Raw genomic sequence first — 19,600 nt, forward strand, 5'->3', positions numbered from 1 at the left:
TGTCGAACTCACGGTCGCCTAATCTGTGGTCGAACATTGCAATCCAAAATTCTAATGCAACTTTGATCGATTCGTCCTTCTGGCCGTTTGTCTTCGCGGCCTCTCGGCGGTAATCCTGCAACCTCGCCTGCTGTGAACGGGTCAATCGGTATTCCGGACGATCTTCCATGTGTTCCGTGCGCCAAACGTATCGTAAAATCTTGACGAATTTCTCGGTGTACCGACGGATCGTTTGCACCTTCTGCTTGCTGTAAAATGGTCGGTCGTTGTTCGCTGCTCCCGCTTCGCGACGGTTGACGTACTCCATTGCTGCGCGGCCAACGGTCTCCACTTGGCTGATTTTGAATGATCGCCGGATTAATATGCTTGTGGCCGCGCATGCCCTTCTCAATGCGTCTTCGCTCCTTTGGATCTCTGCTTCGTCACCTCGATCCGTTCCCTGGCTTGGGCTTGCGTCCGACGTCCTACCTCGTGCTTGATGCGTTTGGCCGTCCGTCTCATGCTCCCCTTCTATCGACGGCTGTATCATCCGTACTGCCCACTCCTTATGCACTCCTATGTGCTCCTCCCAACCGGTGTGCGTCAACCACGGACTGGCCTCGCACCTTCGTCGCTCGCTCATCTCTGTTTTCTTGCCCTCCTCTACCCATTCTAACAACCTCTTCAAATACCCTCCTCTGTGCTGCTTGACGGCTTTCGGGGCTCCTGTTTCTCTATCGATAATGTCGGCTGTGGGTGGCCTGACTGCGACGGCGAAATACTGCTGCCATTTACCGGTCTTGAAAAATCTTTGACACGGCTGATCATCCTTCCACAATCGTGCGGCTTGCTCGGTGGTGGGATGTCTGGGACTTCTGCCTTGATTCCGCGGATTCTTCCATCCGTGTTCTTTTTCGCAATGCTGCTGGATTCCGGTCCTGTGGCAACAAACATAATTGCACGCGACTCCTTCTCGGATCGCAATGCAACGCTTTCCATTTTCCGCTACGGGTATCCATCCCACCGGTTGGCTGCTCGAATCCGGGTACACCACCTCCTCGGGCGTCCACGCGACATCCGACATATGGCTGACTGCGTCGGCAATCGCACGGGCTTGTGATCTACTGATCGTTTTGCCATGCTTCGTCTTGATATGTCCTTCAACCTGCATGGGGATTACTGCGAATCTGCATCTTCTACAAATTATTACCTTATACTCTGGACAATGTACGAATAATTTGTTGAATTGCTCCATGGCGGAATTGTGGGTCGGCGATTTATTGTCCGCCTTAACGGCTGTGTCGTATACCCCTTTCGCATTTGCTACTGAACGTTCTGCTCCAAAACGCGCTGCGGCTGCGCCACGGTGTGGCGTGTGTGGCTTATGGGCGGAACTTCATTCTTCTCATGGCGCATTTTCCGACATCAAAATCCCAACACTCTGTATTGATCCATCTGGATATTTGGGTCCGATGGATACGAAATTGATCGGATTGCAATTCATAATTTTTTTGCGATTTCCCAATCACGTTTTCCAACTGATATCGACTAACTGATATCGACTTCTTTTCCTACCCTAACGCTAGACGCTGCCATACAAATTAACCCTAATTTTACTGATATCGACTCGATATCATCTGGACATTGTGGGGCTGATTATTGGTGGCATCAAGATGAGTCAGTTGATGTTAAGTTCCTTCGTTTGACCGATAGTCTCCTCCCGTCAGTCCGGGAGACTATGACTTTAGATCTGGAATCTCTTGCTCCATAATCTCGGCTGCAAGGGAGGATCACTGTTTGGGGAAATGGTTTTTGAACGAGTTTGAAAAGGTGCTAGACTTAGCGAACTAGTATTCCCACACAGGGTCACTTGTCATGTTGGCCGCAGACTCTGTTCCTCTGCCTTCACTGCCTCGAGCTGCTTTCGAAATTCGCATGTTTGTCATCTCTTGTAGAGGTCTTTTCTTTCCAAGCGTTGGGTCGCTAAAACCGAGAAATGCGTGCCAGCTCCGGCTGACCGCACGAAAGCCAGCCCTGCGTGCTTCGACATGCCCGGGAGCCTCCTCCAGCCCACGCGCATATAATCTCCCTGCTGTCCATGAGGTATGTGCCGTCTGCTGATCGCTACTGCTCTCACCGATATCGTAGTCTCGTTTGAATCCTCCTTGCGATAAGTGGCGGCGAGAAATCGCGATAGCTACATGGCGATATATGGGTATCGTAAGTGGAACGTTGAACTGGGTACTCGTCTCTCTTTTGAGAACTTTTCCAAGACGGGAGCTTGACCACATCCCTTTCCCCTCTGGCCAAAGGAGCGAAGATAAAGCTGACTTCGTAGCCCCCACAAAACCAGTCCCACGGGCTTGATGGGCTTTAGCTGAAGTGGGCTCATGGGTGTGCTGTACGGATTGGAGTAGTTCTACTTTCTGAGCGAATGGAAGGATCAGCCAAAGGTAGTAAACAAGAAGCTCACTTATCTCCCGTGGCAGGTATCGGTGGATGATCTTCGTAGTGCCGGTGCAGGTATAACCTTTATGGTATGAAGTGACGAGCGCGACTAAGCCGTCCTCCACGAAAACATTCCGATGGAACAAATTGTTCGTATGCTGCAACCCCGTGATTTCTGTGCCACGAGCAGGTTGGCCTGCGGTCATATGAACGAGTAATAGCAGCGTCTCCAAGAAGCTGTCGACCTGTGAACGATACCATTGAACCTCTCTGCTGTCCCATTCCACGCCATGGGAGCCACGAACAGAGCAGAATCTGTCCCGGAGCCTGTCGAGCTGAAGGACCCTCCTCAAGAGCCAGGTATCGCCAGGAGGCAACGTGTCTTTATTTCGCTTATCCTTCGTGAAATTCCAACCCTGTGTGACGACAGTAGGATTGTCGTGGATGCGATGAAGTGCAACCCGAGGGACGACTTCAGCCCTTTCCTCGTCCCTCCCGAGCAGGAACAACGTTTCCATTTGTTGCTGTGCCTTGTGCACTTGTTCAAGTACAAATTGCCGGAATGATGTTATGGGCAGCTCAAGATCACGATAATGGATGGTCTGCGCATCTTCCGACCACCGCATGTAACCCAAAGACGTCGTGCTATCGCGAATCTGTTTGCCGTATGATCGCATATGGAGAGCCCACGTGAATGGCGTCGTGTTGTTCAGTGTCATAAAGCGCTCGCGCATCTCGTCGAGAGGGTCGAGCGGATCTTGAGCCAGACCATCCTCGGCCATCATGACAGCCTTCTGGAGCACTAACAGCTGAGCAATCTTGATAAACGCGGAAAGCTTCGGTGTGTAATTTGGAGCCTCATAAAGTGTTCCATTCGCTTCGTCAATTCCGAGCACTGCCAGGAAGCCCACTATGGGGCTTTGAAAAACATTCCCACGAAGAGGTTGTTCGAGTAGCGACAGACAGAAATCCAAGCACACGCGGTCCAAAGGCTCGAATGCCACAGAGGGTCTTGTGACTCTCGCGGCACTGTGCGCAAGTAGACTGTCGAGGAGGGCAGTCTGTTTGCTGTTGAGAACATGTTGGAATCGCAGGTGTTGATCTGGGTCGTGTGTGCGGCATATGAAAGCCAGAGCTCGCTTCCAGGATTGTTTGTATTGCTTGTACGTGGACTTTTGGAGTTTATAGACAAGTGGACGGCTGTAGACTTCCTTGCCAGGCAGGAAAGAAGAGATGCGCCTTTGTCCGAAGAAATTGACTTTTTCAGTGCACAGAGAATTGTGGGCGGCTTCCACTAGTCGGTCAATCGCCATCCCGAGTTCGTCGAGGAGTGGTTCGTCGAGTCGATGCGGCAGTCTGACGAGTTTAGCAGCCTCGTTCAATGGTATGTCCTCTAGGTAGTGCAGCCAGCGAGTCCTCTCGAGCCAGGGAGATACCTGACAGTGCGTGACCTCGGTGGAGATAGCGAGGTCCTCTCGTAGCTGAGACGCTTCCAATGCGGCCAGATCATTGAGGACCACGTCGGCAACGAGCTCGCGATCACCAGATCCGATGTACTCGTGGTCCCTTTCAGGCCACAGGCTATCTCTCGCGCCCACCGGTTTTTTCACCCGGAAGGAAACACTGCCTCCGACACCAGCAGTGAAAAGTCGCTGGTAAAACGCCGGCACGTAAGGTGGCTGTCCACCATGATGCTCTCGATCGAGACGCTGTCGCAGTGCACCCTTGGCTTTTGACACTGCACCGGGCTCACGTCTGACAGGTGCATGCCTCGAGTTATAGTGTCTACTCGCATTGTCCTCTCGCTTGGTTACGAATTGGCAGTGAGTGCAGCCGTAGCCAGTGTGCACTTTCAGCGCAGGAAGTGCTTCTTCGTCCGGAGGCGGTATAGGCAAATCGTCAATAGAAGGATTCATGGGCTTACGAGGCAATGAGGGAAGCAACACGCCTTGCACCCAATCTGTGGTGGACCGCTTCGTCCGGAAGTCACTGCTATAGTGACGATGGTTGCTGCGGATGGGGTTATGAGATGCTTAGGGACGACGCCGGCAGCGCAGGGCTTGCAAACCAAGATCCTTTGTTCGACCAAGAAGTGGAACAGCCCTGGCTCCGTACAGTTTTCCGCGGACATCTTTCGAAAGTTTGAGGTAAATTATAGTATAACTTAAGGTTAGTGGCTACTGAGACAACGCGGGAGGAACGAGTGAGACACGAACAGGAACGCGTGAAGCTAAACGGGTCTAGCGCAAGGGTTAGGCGTGCGGGGTGGCTTCTGATTGGCTGCTTAAAGATAACGAGTCGATATTTTTATAGCATGTGTATCCAGCTTGTGTTGGTCATGGAATATAAAATGGGGGAAGAACCAACAGTGAGACTCGTTTACGACTTTGTCACGGACAAAGTCAATTTTTACATCATTGTGAAGCGCGAAGCAAGGAGAGGAGAGCGACATCATCAAGGCACCTGCTGCCATGCAGGCGGGAGTGCTATCGCCTGGCAAAGGTGGAGCAGGACCCCCTCGGCACGACGTTCATGGAATTCTTGCGAACGCGGGGTCGGCCCAACCAATCAAAGACCCTTGTGAGGAACGAATTACCCCTGGAACAGCTCATACGGGTGTCGAACCTGTGCATAGCTTAACAGATCAATCAATCAATCAATCAATCAATCGATCAATCGATCCGGATGGGGAGACCATGAAGAGGCCAGACAAACTCCAAATGGAGCGAGCGCGGTTAGGCCAACCTTCAGAAGCCCGAAGAAACGTCGTGCGGATGAAGGCTCGGTGCTCGACTTCCCCATCGGTGACATTGCGCAAGTAGTAGAGGTGGTGATCGACGAGGCACTTGCCACACCTCTGAACAGCATACAATGTGCCCGCGAGGAACTGAAAGATTGGATAGCCCAGTCTCAGATACAGATGACGAAGATGATGAAGGAGGTGATGGAAATGATCCAGGGCAAAGCCGAAAAGCGAGAGGAGATTTTACTCCAGAAACTCCTTGAGCAGTCGTCTAAGACGGTGCCTAGATGCTTGAAGTGCAGCAACAAGGCAGTGCCTGACCCACAACAGGCGAGGTCAGAAACACAGTCTACTTCACAGCCAAATGATATCCCCAGCCAAACCTGGGCGGCCAGGCTCAGCGGTACAACGCATAAGACGAATGAGTGGACGACGGTCAGCGGACGGAGAAAAACTCCAGCGGCGAAGAAGACGCCCAAGAAACACCCTATGGACCAAAGACGAGTACTACTACTGAGACAGGTCCAGATCGAGCAAGATCGAGCCCAGCAGACAGACCCAAGAGATGTGATGCTTGCCGTAAACAAAGCACTTGCCCAGGGTGGAACAGATGTGTCAACGCGACTTGCAGGACTAAGGTACACAAGAAGAGGTCACCTGTCAGGGCTCACGTCCGAATATGCGAGCGCTGATGACATGCTCGAGCACGCAGTTGTAGTGACAGCGGCAGCTCGCAAGCTTGACCCGGCTGTGGTCAAGCTCGAAAAGACCGAAAAGTGGCGCAAGCTGCGTGTGCACGGAGTGTCGCTAGACCGCTACCTGGGAGACGGAGGTCTCGACTTAGCGAAGGAAGAGATCGAACTGATGACCGGCGCGTCGTTACCGTACGCACCTCGGTGGATCAGGGCTGAGGGATTGGAAGAAAGGTATCACAGTGAAGAAGTCACCCGCTCGACGTTGGTAGTGACTGTGAAAAGTAAGAATGCCGCCGACACCATCCTGGCCAAGGGCCTCTCGTTCGGAGGCAGACGGCATGAGGCCGAGAAATTCTGGACGAAGGGAGAAGGAGGGATATGTATGCAATGTTGCGGGCACGATCACTTCGGCAAGTGCAAAGAAGCAGCAAAATGCTACGTCTGCGCGGGAGAGCACGAAGGAACGGAACATCGCTGTCAGGTGAAGGGCTGCGAAAAGAAGTCGGCGCCATGCGAGCACCACGCCGCAAAGTGCGTGAACTGTGGAGGCAAGCATATGGCGACTTCGAAGGGTTGTCCTGAAAAGTGGCAGCAACGACAACGTAAAAGAACCGAAGCGACAGAAGGACAAAGCCCGCTTCAGAAAGCCCCAGAGGAGGCAATATGCTCTGATATTACGGAGGGGCACGCACGAAACTCGGGTCATCCCGACCGACCTAGCGAGCCAAGATCGACCCCATCGCTGCCAAAGACACCGGTAGTGAACCCACCCGCCCCGGCGGCAGGGTGGAATGGAGAATCTCTGGCCTTCGAGATGGACATCGGATCGGACGTCGAGTCTTCCTCCCCGACTCCGAGACAGCGAAGAATCACCCCAATGACTATTAGTGATGATAGTGCTACAACATAATTGTAATAGCACGGCAGTAACAACGACGGCAGCCCTTGAAGCAGCCATCGAACGATGGGCCGAGGTGGTGATCTTGCAAGAACCATACGTTGGCCGAAAACATCAGATCAGCCACCCCGGCTTCCAGATACGTTGGCCGGAAGGCGAGAATAGAGAGATAAGGGTGGCGCTGGCTATCCGTGTAGACGTACTGGACAGGTACGTTTTCGAAGAAAGAACCGACCTTGTCGACCACCCGTGTGTGCAGTGCTTAGACATCTGGGAAACGCAGCGCCGGCAGAAGGTGCGAATGACAAGGGTGGTGAACATATACAACAGAGCAAGAATGGATGGCGGCGGGTATGCGATCAACCGCATCGACTTCCGACGGCTGATCCAAGGAAGGACGATTCTGGCAGGCGACTTCAACTCCCGAAGTCCCGCGTGGGACCCTTGGGTAGAGGGCCGTCACAACGCCGGCGCCACCGAAGGCCTCATCGGAGATTACAGCCTGATCGTGAACAACACCGACCAGCCGACAAGATGCGGCCCAAGGAGCAAGTCAGTAATTGACCTGACACTCAGCACGCCGAGTGTTGGGGCGCTGCAGACGTGGTACATTGACGAGGATTTTGCGACACCTTCAGATCATGCGGTCATAATCTTCTCGTGGAGCCCACTCAGCTCACAGGCAAGCGGACTAGAAGCGAGACCGATGTCGAGCTGGAACATCGACGAGCTTTGCGCCGATAAAGAGAGACTCGAGCAAGCAGCCGACCACTGGAAGCAGATCTCCGAGAGCAGACGACACGTTTCGGCAGAGTCAAAGGAAGAAGACCTCGAGGCTGAGGCGCAGTGGATACAAGACAGCCTGACATGCGTCTTGAACAGACACGCGCCGCCGAAACCGGTGCACGCACGTTCAAAGCGGTGGTGGTCCGACGCAGTCAAGAAAGGGAGGAAGAAGTTCAACTTAGCAAAACGAGCGCTACGAGAGGGCCTCTCCTCACAGCCGGAGTACCGCCGGATCAGAAACGACTACTACAGCTGTATCCGACGCGCGAAACGAGAGGCTTGGGAACGCTTCTTGGAAGGAGTGCTACCGACCGACGAAGAGGCTCAAGCTACGGTTGACAGCGATCGGTGTTGGCGTGCGCTCCGGTACACCAAACCGCAAACGCCTTCGTACACCCCAGCAATCAAGATAATTGGGGATGATGGAGAGCTGATCGGCATGGCGGCGTCAGCAGAAGAGAAAGAAGAGATCTTCATGAAACAAGCCTTCCCTTTTCAAGCGAGCACGAACGCCGACAACCTCATTCCAAACACAATCGCGGAGGTCGGAAGAAGAGACGTGCAAGAAGCGCTCTTCGCACAGTCGGTCAAGAAAGCACCGGGTGTCGACAAGCTCGGGTCTCGCGCGCTCAGATTGCTGTGGCAGTGGGATGCCGATAGAGTAGTGGCCCTCATCAGAGGGTGCATTAGCGCAGGATACCACCCACACTGCTGGAAGATTGCCAAAGGTATCCTGCTGCGAAAGCAGGGCAAGCCTACTTACACCGTCGCAAGAGCCTACCGCGTTATCAGCCTGCTGAACTGCCTGGGGAAAGTGGTAGAGAAGGTAGCGGCTACGTGGATCACATCTTACTGCGAGAAGAATGAGGTTTTTCACCAAGGACAGTTTGGCTGCCGTCACGGCAGAAGCACTTCCGACGCTGTCGCAAGACTAGTGTCATTCGTGGAAGATGCGTGGGAACGGAAGCAGACAGTGCTCACCCTACTGCTGGACGTCAAAGGCGCCTTTGACCGAGTGAACAAGCAACGTCTGCTCGAGCGTCTGATCGAAGTTGGCATCGCTGGCAACATCGTCCGCTGGGTCAACTCTTTCTTGTCTGACAGACGAGCGATGCTAGTCGTCGACGGCAGAACGGGGAAGACGCACGACATCCAGGCTGGCCTGCCACAGGGCTCACCAGCTTCGCCAGTATTGTTCAACTTATCGATAAGCGCGATGTTCCCGTGGCTCGAAGAGATGCATCCAAGTTTGGAAGCGATCTCATTCGTAGACGACATAGGCCTTGTCTTGAAGTGCAACAAGCTGCGCGAAGGCGCGAGAGAGCTCGAGAGCATTACGCAATATGCAGTCGAGTGGGGAGACCGCAACAAAGTCGAGTTCGAAATCAGCAAGACAGAAGTCGTCGTCTTCAGCAAGCAGCGCAAAGTGCTACAAGAAAGCAGAGAAACGTCGTTGCGTATCGGACAACACGGGCTTCCCATCAACTGCGGGGCGACTAAATGGCTAGGCTTCTGGCTAGACCCGAAGCTATCTTTTATGTCACACTTCGATAAGAGACTGGCGAGTGCCAAAGGTGCCTTGCAAAGGATAAAGGGCCTCAGTGGCAGTCGTGGTGGCTTACCCATGCGACTGATGCGGAGAGTAGTGGTGGCAGTCGTCAACTCGGTCGCACTTTACGGAGCTGAGGTGTGGTGGAGGGGACAGCAAGACCGTTCCAAGCGTCTGCAACTACTGCTGAACAGGCAAGCACGAGCTATCACTGGTATGCTGTCGTCTACACCGATCCCCACCCTGCTCGCGGCAGCTTGCTTGCCACGTGCTGGAGAACTGCTGGACTATCGCCAAACGCGGTTTGCCGTGCGAGCTCTTTCTGCCGCACAAGACCATCCGACACATCAGCTGTTGCCCCCGAACTTTCGGATGGGCCAGTTGTACAGACACGAAGGAGCCGTAGACCGCTTGTCAAGCGTCGGCTGGCTCAGCCCCGACAAAACGCACCGTACACTCGGAGGCAGGCTGGCGCAGCAAATAGCTAAGAAGCTGGCCTACGACACTGAATACGGGTTCGGCCTCCTCGAAGATCTGGGCTCGGCGGAAGCAGACATCGATGTCAGGGTTCGCGGCCCGGACATTACAACGACACAACGGAGGAGTGAGGAACAGCCAGAACAGCTCACGTTGTTCGCAAGGACCATAGACGGTACCGCCGAAGGCAACAGCTTCGGAGCGGGCGTCGTGTGGGAAGCGCAAGGCTGCTGGAGAAGAAAGGCAGCGTCACTCGGCAGATATCTAACCGTCGTGGATGCAGATCTGTTCGCTGTCAGCATGGCGGTGGAAGAAGCTTGCTCGAGCCTGCATAAGACGGGAAAGCGAAACGCAGAGATTGTGACGAATTCGCGAGAAGCTGTCATAGCGGTCACCAGGCTCACGCGGTGGATGCCATCGCTGGTGAAGCAGATCTTAAGCCAAATCAAGCAGCTTAAAGCGCGAGGATACGGTTTGACACTGTCATCAATCTCTGTCGACGCAGAGGCTGAAGGGGCGAGTATTGCCGAGGCTTTGGCAAGTCGGGCAGCACGACAACAACCGCGACACATGCGTTCCGCATCGATCTCCTACGCGCAACAATGTGTGAAGGTAAGCGGGAGGCAATCACCCAAGCTGAACAAGCACATCAGAGACGCGAACAAAGCGGTAGCAACGCGATACCTACAGTTGAAGTCGGGCCACGCCGTGACAGGCGTGCATCTGATGAGAACAAAGAGAGTGCAAAACACCCGATGCTGGTGGTGTGATGACAGCAGACAGAGCGTGGCACATCTGATGCTCAAGTGTCGCAAATGGAGAAGAGAGCGAGAGCAGATGCTGCGTGCCCTAGAAGCGAAGAAGATCAAGATATCGGCTAGAAGGAACGAGCAAGACGTACTGGTCCTGTTCGGGGAGACAGCTGTCGAGGCAGTATTGCGGTTCATCGAATGCACAGCAGTCGGCAAAAGGGCAGAGGCGAACAGCACACAAGGACTAGATGAGTGGGACATTGGTCTGCTCGACCGGGAAGGCACGGACGATGAGAGAGCACTTTAGCAGGGAGGAAGCGAGATGAGTGCAGACGCCGAGGGAGGACGTGGCAAAACCAAAGACAAGCTAGTATGAGGGCGCTGAGCCCAAAAGCCGTGGCGACTTGACTAAGTCGGGATGGCGAGCAGGATCGAAGGAATAACACCAACGCAGGAGCACAGATAGAAGACCAAGAGGTTCGTCTAGGGATTAGCCCGGGCTTGTCATAAGCTGAACAGCTTGTATACAATATGATTACAAAAAAAAAAAAAATGGGGGACAGTGTGACGTACACCACAAGAAGTGCACCCACACTTTCCATTGCAACCGCTGCCTCCACAGCAGGTCTTGCACTCGCAGCTTGCCATTTTGTCAGGATTGATGATTGACTTGCGCCTCTTTTGTTGAGAAAGATTCTGATAGAACATGATCTATTATCCGTCAAAATTTGATGATGGAGGAATTCATTGGGAAAAAGTTGTTTCGAACAAGCATATGAGCTCCTATTTGTACCAGTTACTATCTGACTCGAAACAGGAATGGCAAAGCTGACCGCGGTCAATACGCGATAATATCGGACGATGGTAGTTGCTATGACGGAGCAGCGTATGCGGGGTAGGCCAAGGCTGGGACAGCCTATGAAGGCTGCCAATCACGATTGGCGGAGTTGTATGTCCAGCCGTCAGATCCGCAAATCATGCTAACAAGAGATGAGAACAGTGTATTCCGATCGATTCAGTGTGTACTGCGCTATATCCGCCACATCGGAATGATTTCCAACTGTTTCGCAAAGGAAAAGCGATAGAAAGGATTCGGGCGGAGCTCGCGTATCACGGACAATGGAAACACCCCACGCCCGCATTCTAGAAGTGCAGACGCCCTGCCTGTTTCTTCTTGGACGGAAACATGATCAATTTCGCGCGCGACTTTGGTGCTTGAGCACTCAACCCTGGCAATCAAACGACTTTACGTGGCCGGGTCCTTCCCGTAGAACCGGTGTGGGTCACCCAAGCACTTTCAGCCGCCATGATCTGATTTCCTGGATATTGTCGACCTTTCTTTTGCTATGAGGTTAGCCATGTAGAGGTGGTGCATAATGGCCAGGTCAAATACAAGAAGTGTGACAAGGAATGGGTCTACACATCGGCGTCTTTGCCTCCTCATCTCTGCTTGAAAAATCAACCTTTGACGTCGTTAGCCTGCATGTGAGGAAACAAAATATCAATATCGAGCTAAGGTGGCTCGAATAACCCATGACCAGGTCTTGAGCTCGGCTACTAGTCAAAACCTTTGCCGATACGGTACTTCAGTTGTCTAGAGCAGCCACGATAATTGTGTTCCAAATCACGCGGTAGCTTGCGAAACGTCGCTATGACTAGTCGATGACATGTCATACTTTAACGGGCGGAGCTGGGCGTCCGAAGAAAACAGGGATGAGATTTTATGTTCTGTAAGAAACACAGCAAAGAGCTCCATCCGTCGAACCTTTTCTTGAAGATCATTACCTGTGACGGAGCTAGAGCCCCAGGCTGCCGGGATCTTCCGAGCAAAGGAATAGCCTTTCACAGCACATGTCTGCTTGCCTCATGTCTTTGGAATCTTATTAAACTGCCGCAGTACGAACGGTTTTCAAAGTTGTGCTACCACTTACTGTTCGGGTTCGCATAGCTTCTTATCTATTCCCCAGCAACGATGAGCAAGACTCACCAACCCAACTTGCCTGCTATATTGTACATCTCCATTGTATCGTCCAGAAGCGAAGCTCCGTTGGTCTCAAGCTGGACACTCGGACGCTAACGTCATTCAAAGTTCGCATTCAAGTAAGACACCAAAGAAAGCTGGGTGGTTTCCACATCGACACTGGACGCACACGTCACTCAAACCCTGCTCTCCCTTCCCTTGCCGGTCTTCCGGCTACTATGAAAAATAGAAAAGCTATAAGACATCCTCAGACCGTCCTTCGTGAATACCAATGGCTTCACTGGTTCCCTTTCATCTTACAATGTCTCCCCTTTTGAGATTTCTCTTGACCATCGCCCTGCCGTTTTGTGTGGTCGCGACGCCCATCGACCCCCACGAAACTCGCGATGCGTCGCTCTCAGCTTGTGCGGCATCTATGAATGGAATTTTACCCTCCCCTACCCCTTCCGGATATGTCTTCAGCGGCAACATTCGCAAATACTATGTCGCTGCCGAAGAGGTAGAATGGAACTACGCGCCCACAGGGTGGGACAATTGGCTCGGAGTTAGTGCTTGTTCTCACTAGTAACGTAATCTTCGACTGACGTGGTCAATCAGGTCCCTCTCAACATCTCCCCACGAGCCCAGATGTCCGGTATGACGGCCCATGGTACGACTTGGTTGAAAGCACTATACAGGGGGTATACTGATGCTACGTTCACCACCGAGTCCCCGCAGCCACCGTGGCAGGGTACTTTGGGTCCGACATTGCGGTCCGAGGTGGGCGATCTGGTCGAAATCATGTTCGTGAATCGGCTTTCACAGAACTACGCCAGCATGCATTCCATGGGTCTCTCCTATACCAAATACGACGAAGGCTCCGCTTATCCAAACAATACCGTTCCTGGCCAAGAAGTCAACTTGCCAAACGCTGAAGCGGTGCCTCCGGGGGGTTGCGTAATCTACAAATGGTTCGTTGATGAGGTATCTGGTCCGCCGGCAGGCCAACCAGCTGTCGCGCGTAGCTACCACTCGTATGTTGCTCTGCAACAGGACACGAACGCGGGCTTGATTGGGCCGCAAATCGTATATGCACCTGGTCAGATGGCCGCAACAATGGCCAACTATCGCGAATTTCCTCTGCTCTACATGATCTACAATGAGGGGGACTCTTTTCTCTCTGGCCAAAATGCTGCTGCCTTGGAAAGCGGTTACTCGTCTTCTGAGAATTCATCATATCTGTCTGGCTCTGGCGTCGTGTCCAGCCACGGACCCTACAAACCCAGCCAAGGTGGGAATGTAGGTAGCGTCAACTCTGACATTCTCAACCTAGGCAACAAATCAGTCTGGCAACCCCAATTTACGAATATTGCAGGCGCCAATCGTTTCGATGGCGCGCCGTCAGTCCACACCATGAACGGGTACATCTTTGCGAACAACCCCATGTTCGAGATGTGCCTTGGCGACAACGTGATCTGGTATACCATGTCGTACGGGAGTATGAGTCACGTCTTCCACATGCACGGCAACAGTTTTCGTTACAACGGCATAGGAACACCGTCAATCAGTGAGTATCTCGTCGTTTACTCTGTAGTGTGTTAAGTACTGACCGTATGCCCTCACAGGTATCAACGATGGCGAGCATAGGACTCTTTTCATGAATGCTACTGGAGCTGGACTTTGGCAAGTCCTATGTCACGTCAATATGCATCAATCAATGGGCATGGTCAGTAATTACCAAGTGTACTTTGCCGGACAATGCCCATTGTCGACACTGGGCTCATAGACCGTCATCTGCCTACTGGAGCGAGCGGGTAGCGCTGGACGGTAAGTCTACAAAGGGACGAAGTTTAGACACGTTCCTGTTTGCAAGCATTGCGCGACAACTGCGGAGTAATCAAATTGGTGATCATGGATGTGCTCGCGCCGAACACGTCGGAAATCGTTAGCGTAGAAGATTTCCTGAACCCTTTCTTAGATAATGAGCAATCAAATCTTTTCTACTTTGTCATGGACCAATTCATCACTAGGGCCGAAGCGCTAATCGAGCGAAATACGGCGGCAGTATTGTTGCACCCAGCCTTACGCAGGCGGGCATGCTACTGTTCTGCAAAGGCGACGCAGGCGCCTCCCTGGCGGACGTCCTTGCGTAGTTCTACAGCGCAAGCGCGGGGACTGTCGAGTCAATCGGCAGCTATTCGGCAGCTCACTACTATGGCCAACGTCGAGGCGCGTCTTCTCCTGGAACGGCCACCACCTCCCCTGGTCCAGAGGTTTGTACCCTGTCCAGCCCCACACCAAAATTTGGTAGGAGCTGAGACAGCTGGTGAACTAGTCCACAGAGGGACCTCAGGGCCTCGTGTCATTTCAATTTGGTGTAATTTGGTGAAGGATTGGTAGTGTAATGAATTTTTGAAGATTGGTAGTGGAATGGTGATGAGAAGGGATATGACGAATTGACACTGCGGGAGCATCCGAGAGGGTACAAACCTCCGGACCAGGGGAGGCATATTGCGAGGACCCTAACCCTAAAAACCCATTGTCTCAGATCTTCTCCCGGTCTTGCCTTGCCGCGGGAAATGGGCTTATTCGAACGTCTTCCAGACTACAAAGTGCTGGTCTGTCGGCTCTGCAAATTTACAGTGCCTCCGAAGTCCCTGAAACCACACCTACAAGGCAGACACAAAGAGGATGATTACGACCTTCGCGGCAAGAATGGACCTGCAGATATCGCCCGAAAGCTCCTATCGCAGCATGAAATGCCTTTGCTTGTGATGCGGGTTGTTTTGGTCGGACACCACAAGCTTGGTTCCCTACCTATCAGTAATGACTGTCTTTACATACGGTGCTTCGCCGGACGGAGAGCGCACACCTTCACGGGGTGTCCGGTGTGAGTAGCTGCTATGCAGTGAAACCAAGTGCGCTACAAAACAGCCATAAGAGCGATGAGCCCACGCGGAAGTCTCGCAAGAAGCCATCACTTGACGACCCTACCCGTCGACAACACCTGACATGGTCGACGTGGCCGCCCCGACCTCGCCGCCCTACCGTCGGGAAACCCTGACACGACACGACACGACACGACAAAGCCTGTGCCGACCGCTCGCCTGCAGGCAACACGACGCTACAGCCGGCGACGCCGCCGCTAACGCCGACTCAACATCGAAGATGACCAAGAGTCGGAATAACACGCAACGTGACAAGCACGGCAGACGCAACGCGTCAGCACACAGCATGAACAAGCCCGCAGGCCAGCTTGCACAACAGACGGAAAGAGGCGGACAACAAATGAACACAAGCCAGGGATATGCAACAGCCTGGGCCGTTCAACTTCGCAATACAAGAAAGAAGCAAGCTCATTCAGAGTAACGGGCCCGCAAAAGACAAGCGCCACGTAGCTTAGGCTGCGACCACATGGACAACGCATGAGCTTCCCGCTACGAAGAAGCAGAAGCTTGTAACACGGACAAGACAGCGTGCACCTCTGGTACTCGAGGTGCCCAGCCTGTAAGATGTGGGAAGGAGAGGAGAGGTGAGGTGGAGAAGGGAGAAGGGAGAAGGGAGAAGGGTCGGTAGTTGCAACCACACGCAAGAGCCAGTAGGAGGGCGCTGAGCTACCTACAATTCTTAACTGTGATCGACTCGATCCCATTTCTTGACTAACGTTAACCGAAAACGGTTCGGGTTCATACCCTAAGACGGTCGATCCCATTTAGTCGATCCCATTTTAACGCCGACGAGCAATAATTTCGAGGTTGGTATGGCATTGTAGAGCGGATAGTTGCAACGAACCCGAATATGTTTTTTCCCCGAAAAGTCGTGGTTGTGCATATCGTCGTCGCCGCCGAAGATAAGTGGAAATATAGTGAAGTTTGCGCATAGACCACCCAACACGGCCAGTGCACACGCGCGAAAGTCGCGACCGTTTTCCCATGTTTAACGCGAGACATACCGGCATAAGAGACAAGTATTATTATACACAGCACCACACGATGGATATATTCGAGAAATTATTCATACATCACCGAGAATGTCAGGTTGTCATATGTAAGCGATGCCAGTTCGCCGTCAACCCAGCCAGCGTGAGGGGCCATATCCAGAGCAAGCATAAGTGGCACGGGCTCAAGTAAGATGTTTTTCACAAAGTACTTGGCTACAGTACGTCGCTGTTGATGCGCGCGTTGATCGAACATGCTTCCGCGCAGATCGCTCGCCCGAACAATTTCCCCGACATCGCGGTCTCAGGGTAAGGGTTGTGATGGCGCTCAGGATTAACGTATCATCAACGACGTATCGTCACAAGCACGCGAATTGAGGCTTGCCCGACGCACTGCTGGTAGACTATACGTTGTGTCACAGTGTCCAATAGTCACACGTCCTGTTCTGTTCACTACCCTTTAAGAAATCGCCTGTTCGAACAGGGTTCCCTTTAGTGTTCGTACCATTGGCAAGCTTGGAGAAAGTGATGGCTTTTGATTTTTCCAGGTGTAAACGGCCTGAGATGAAGTAGCAGATGCTCAGAACATCTGGTACTGTAGCGAGGTGGCTTATATATATATCAATGAGATCTCAGTGTGCTCGACGTGCAGGTGAAGGCGCCTAGTAGCTTAGTCCTCTCTATCTATTGGCGGCTAGTGGACCGAGGCACGCGTCGAGGCGCATAGTCACATTATCCGGGATTCCCTCACTGTGTCAATCGGATGTGACCATTGGTGGTGTAAGCGCCCGATCGAACGCAGGCAGGCGGTGTTGTACGAATTGAATCAGCTGCAGTAGAGAGGCGAGGCTTCTAGCCGCCGCGAATGGCACTCTGTCCAAGCCATTGGTGCCCACTGTACCTAGCTGCTATGGCGAAGGAGCTTCCGCACATGCCACGACTAAGAGTAGTGTACATTGGCATCTGTTTCAAGTGGTACTCTGCACATGCCACTGCTACCTGGCGCTGTCAGCAGCCATAGTCGGTGCTTATGACGGTGGCACATGGAACGTATGCCATGAGCGCCTCCGCCAGCGAGGCGGGATCCTCCGGCGTTGCTCCCGGCTGCGACTCTTGTTTAACGCGTCGGGCCAAACAGGTTTAGCGGGAAGCGGGGAGGCCATCGCAAGTTTTGATTGGCTGTTCAAAGATAACGGGTCGATATCTTTTGTTGCACGAGAGGGCGACCTCTCGTTGATGTGAATATTTGTGGGTTGATTGATTGTTCTTGTTCAAGCGCGCGGTCTGGTAGACCGGGCCTTTGTATCTAGTGTCTTGGCAAGCTAATCCTGCGATCTGCGACTTGGATTCCCAAAGTGCCTCGGCCTGCGACATCTTTACAGCATGAGTATCCAGAGTCGTTTGAAGTGCATACGCGAATAAACGCATATACGTGAGCTTTTCGTGACATCTAATTTTGCTTCCTCTTATGGTAAGGCGTTGTTTGCCAGACCGTGAAATCAGGCATCTGTTTGTTTGCTGATCACCCTGAGCGAGGCACACTCAAGCCCACTTCCCAAGTAACGCCATCAGGAATGCGCCGACCGCCATAGTTACCACAGCACCTACCACCTCTCTCAAAGGCGCCCGCTGCATGTCTCCACTGAAAATGAATTCACGAGCGATGAGTTCCACAAGACCTGTGTAGATTAAGATGCCCGCCGAGATTGAATCAAATACACCGTACACAATCAAAGTCGTCTGGCTTCCAGGAGCGAAACTTCGCCTCATACCTAATCCAATCGAGATGGCGATGGGCGTAGAAATGGCGTAACCTAAGCCAAGCCAGTACGGCGTCCAGCGCTTGGACTTCGGCCATTCAACAACCGCGAGTCGGCTACCGAGCGCGAAGCCTTCGAAAGTCTGGTGGAAGACGAGCACGACATAGAGGATGGGGAATTCTTCGCCAGCAACGGCGAGGGTCAGACCGATGAAGACGGAGTGGAAGATTACGCCGAATTCGAGGATTGCAATGGAGGTGATCTGGGCGGCGTAGGAGTCGGGGTCGAAGGTCCTGGTGCGGATTTGCGCGTGGGTTGAGGTAGGCGACTGATCGCGGGCGTGCGAGAAGTGATCATCTCCGGGCACTTGAGGACCGGCTGGGCTGGCCGATGGATGGCCGTAAAGGGAGTCTCGGAGAAGGATACCGACTGGTTCGTGTACGGCGCCGGTAGCACCCTTGCCTTTCAATGGCTCGTCGTGGTATCCTAAGCTGTTTTCGGTGTCTGGAGTGTGATTTCTGTGCAACTGTCAGCACACTGATGAGGTATTTCCACCACGTGGGGGACTCGAGACTCAACTTACACTGGACGGCGTTCCACATCGTGGTCATGGTTGTGCAAGTGTCCAAATCGCGCAAACCGCATGGTCATGAGCTCAACGACGAACAAAGCAAACACGGCCATGAGAGAAATGCCTTCAACCCATGGGTATTGTATTATCGCACCAGTGAGGCATTCATCACTCAGCGCCTCATGTGCGGGAGCCAGCAGCTATTGAATGTCAGTATCTGCCACCACAAGATCGAAACCTATCCGAGGAACGACATACATGTATGAATGCCGTGGCAATGATGACTCCGGACCCGAAGAATTTCGCAACGAAGAACATCCATGACGGAACTCCTACGCCACGGTGCCTCGCCGCAAACACTGGGAACCATGCACCCAGGGACGAGCCGACAAGAATGACAAAAATGGAGGAGACGCGCACACCCAGGCGGCCATCGAAATCGTTATTGGTGGGGCAGTCCGACATAGCCACCGGAGGTGCAGGAGATTGATGTCGTTGGGCAAATTGGCTGGGAGGCGGCTTCCGATAAAGAGTTCGAGGTCAGACACTGAAGATTGGGAGCTACACAGCGAAGAAATTGATGGCAGTGTGGTGGCGGCGCCAGTATATAACGCAGCGGTGGTTCGCTTCCCCAGGAACTACGTTGTACTCACGAACCGTGCACTCAAAGTAGGCAAGCACCCCGATGGTTGGCCAGACCACAGTGGTGCCGTGTGCTGAACACACGCGAGTTATTGGCTCAACGAATTATTAGCTTCCAATAGTAGCACTAACCAGCTCCCACTTTCGGCTCTTGGCGGTACCTTGATGGAAGGCTACTAGAGTGGCCCACCTCATGCTCGAATGTCGTAAATGGAGAAGAGAGCGGGAGACGATGCTGGCAAGGCTTGGAGCCAAGAGAAAGAATATCAGCGAGAAAGTATGGTGGTAACCAACTGATCCTGTTCGGCGAGTCGGTGGTAGCCGGACAGAGAGCGCACGCCTTCACGTGGTGTCCGGTGTGAGTAGCTGCTATGCAGTGAAACCAAGTGCGCTACAAAACAGC

At 53.0% G+C, this 19,600-nt stretch overlaps 3 protein-coding genes across 3 annotated transcripts; 1 reads left to right on the plus strand and 2 right to left on the minus strand.

Moving 5' to 3' along the window:
- Positions 1–1,826: 1,826 nt before the first annotated feature.
- WHR41_09121 (uncharacterized protein) lies at positions 1,827–4,343 on the minus strand (the record flags this gene model as incomplete). The annotated part of the gene is made up of 1 exon (XM_069377725.1): positions 1,827–4,343. The coding sequence occupies one exon, from the start codon at positions 4,341–4,343 to the stop codon at positions 1,827–1,829; it is 2,517 nt and encodes an 838-aa protein (XP_069225364.1).
- A 7,860-nt stretch (positions 4,344–12,203) lies between these two features.
- WHR41_09122 (uncharacterized protein) lies at positions 12,204–14,295 on the plus strand. Its single transcript, XM_069377726.1, has 3 exons — positions 12,204–12,852; positions 12,906–13,854; positions 13,913–14,295. Exons 1-3 carry the CDS (start codon positions 12,580–12,582, stop codon positions 14,071–14,073), a joined length of 1,383 nt encoding a protein of 460 aa, XP_069225361.1. The 5' UTR covers positions 12,204–12,579; the 3' UTR covers positions 14,074–14,295.
- A 3,153-nt stretch (positions 14,296–17,448) lies between these two features.
- Positions 17,449–19,208, minus strand: WHR41_09123 (uncharacterized protein). Its single transcript, XM_069377727.1, has 3 exons — positions 18,814–19,208; positions 18,568–18,755; positions 17,449–18,502 (listed from the first exon to the last, which is right to left on the minus strand). Exons 1-3 carry the CDS (start codon positions 19,018–19,020, stop codon positions 17,767–17,769), a joined length of 1,131 nt encoding a protein of 376 aa, XP_069225362.1. The 5' UTR covers positions 19,021–19,208; the 3' UTR covers positions 17,449–17,766.
- Between the last annotated feature and the right edge of the window lie 392 nt (positions 19,209–19,600).

Source organism: Cladosporium halotolerans, assembly GCF_011745625.1.
Source record: "Cladosporium halotolerans strain TM138-S3 chromosome Unknown Sca57, whole genome shotgun sequence".
Classification (NCBI taxonomy): Eukaryota; Fungi; Ascomycota; class Dothideomycetes; order Cladosporiales; family Cladosporiaceae; genus Cladosporium; species Cladosporium halotolerans.

What these genes read in the sequence shown, in the direction of transcription:
- WHR41_09122 (XM_069377726.1), top strand. Translation starts at nt 12,580, where the DNA reads ATGGCTTCACTGGTTCCCTTTCATCTTACAATGTCTCCCCTTTTGAGA. An exon ending in GGTGGGACAATTGGCTCGGA is followed by an intron (nt 12,853 to 12,905) that starts GTTAGTGCTTGT and finishes GTGGTCAATCAG; the next exon opens with GTCCCTCTCAACATCTCCCC. An exon ending in CATAGGAACACCGTCAATCA is followed by an intron (nt 13,855 to 13,912) that starts GTGAGTATCTCG and finishes ATGCCCTCACAG; the next exon opens with GTATCAACGATGGCGAGCAT.
- WHR41_09123 (XM_069377727.1), bottom strand. Translation starts at nt 19,020, where the DNA reads ATGTCGGACTGCCCCACCAATAACGATTTCGATGGCCGCCTGGGTGTG. An exon ending in TTGCCACGGCATTCATACAT is followed by an intron (nt 18,756 to 18,813) that starts GTATGTCGTTCC and finishes GACATTCAATAG; the next exon opens with CTGCTGGCTCCCGCACATGA. An exon ending in GATGTGGAACGCCGTCCAGT is followed by an intron (nt 18,503 to 18,567) that starts GTAAGTTGAGTC and finishes ACAGTTGCACAG; the next exon opens with AAATCACACTCCAGACACCG.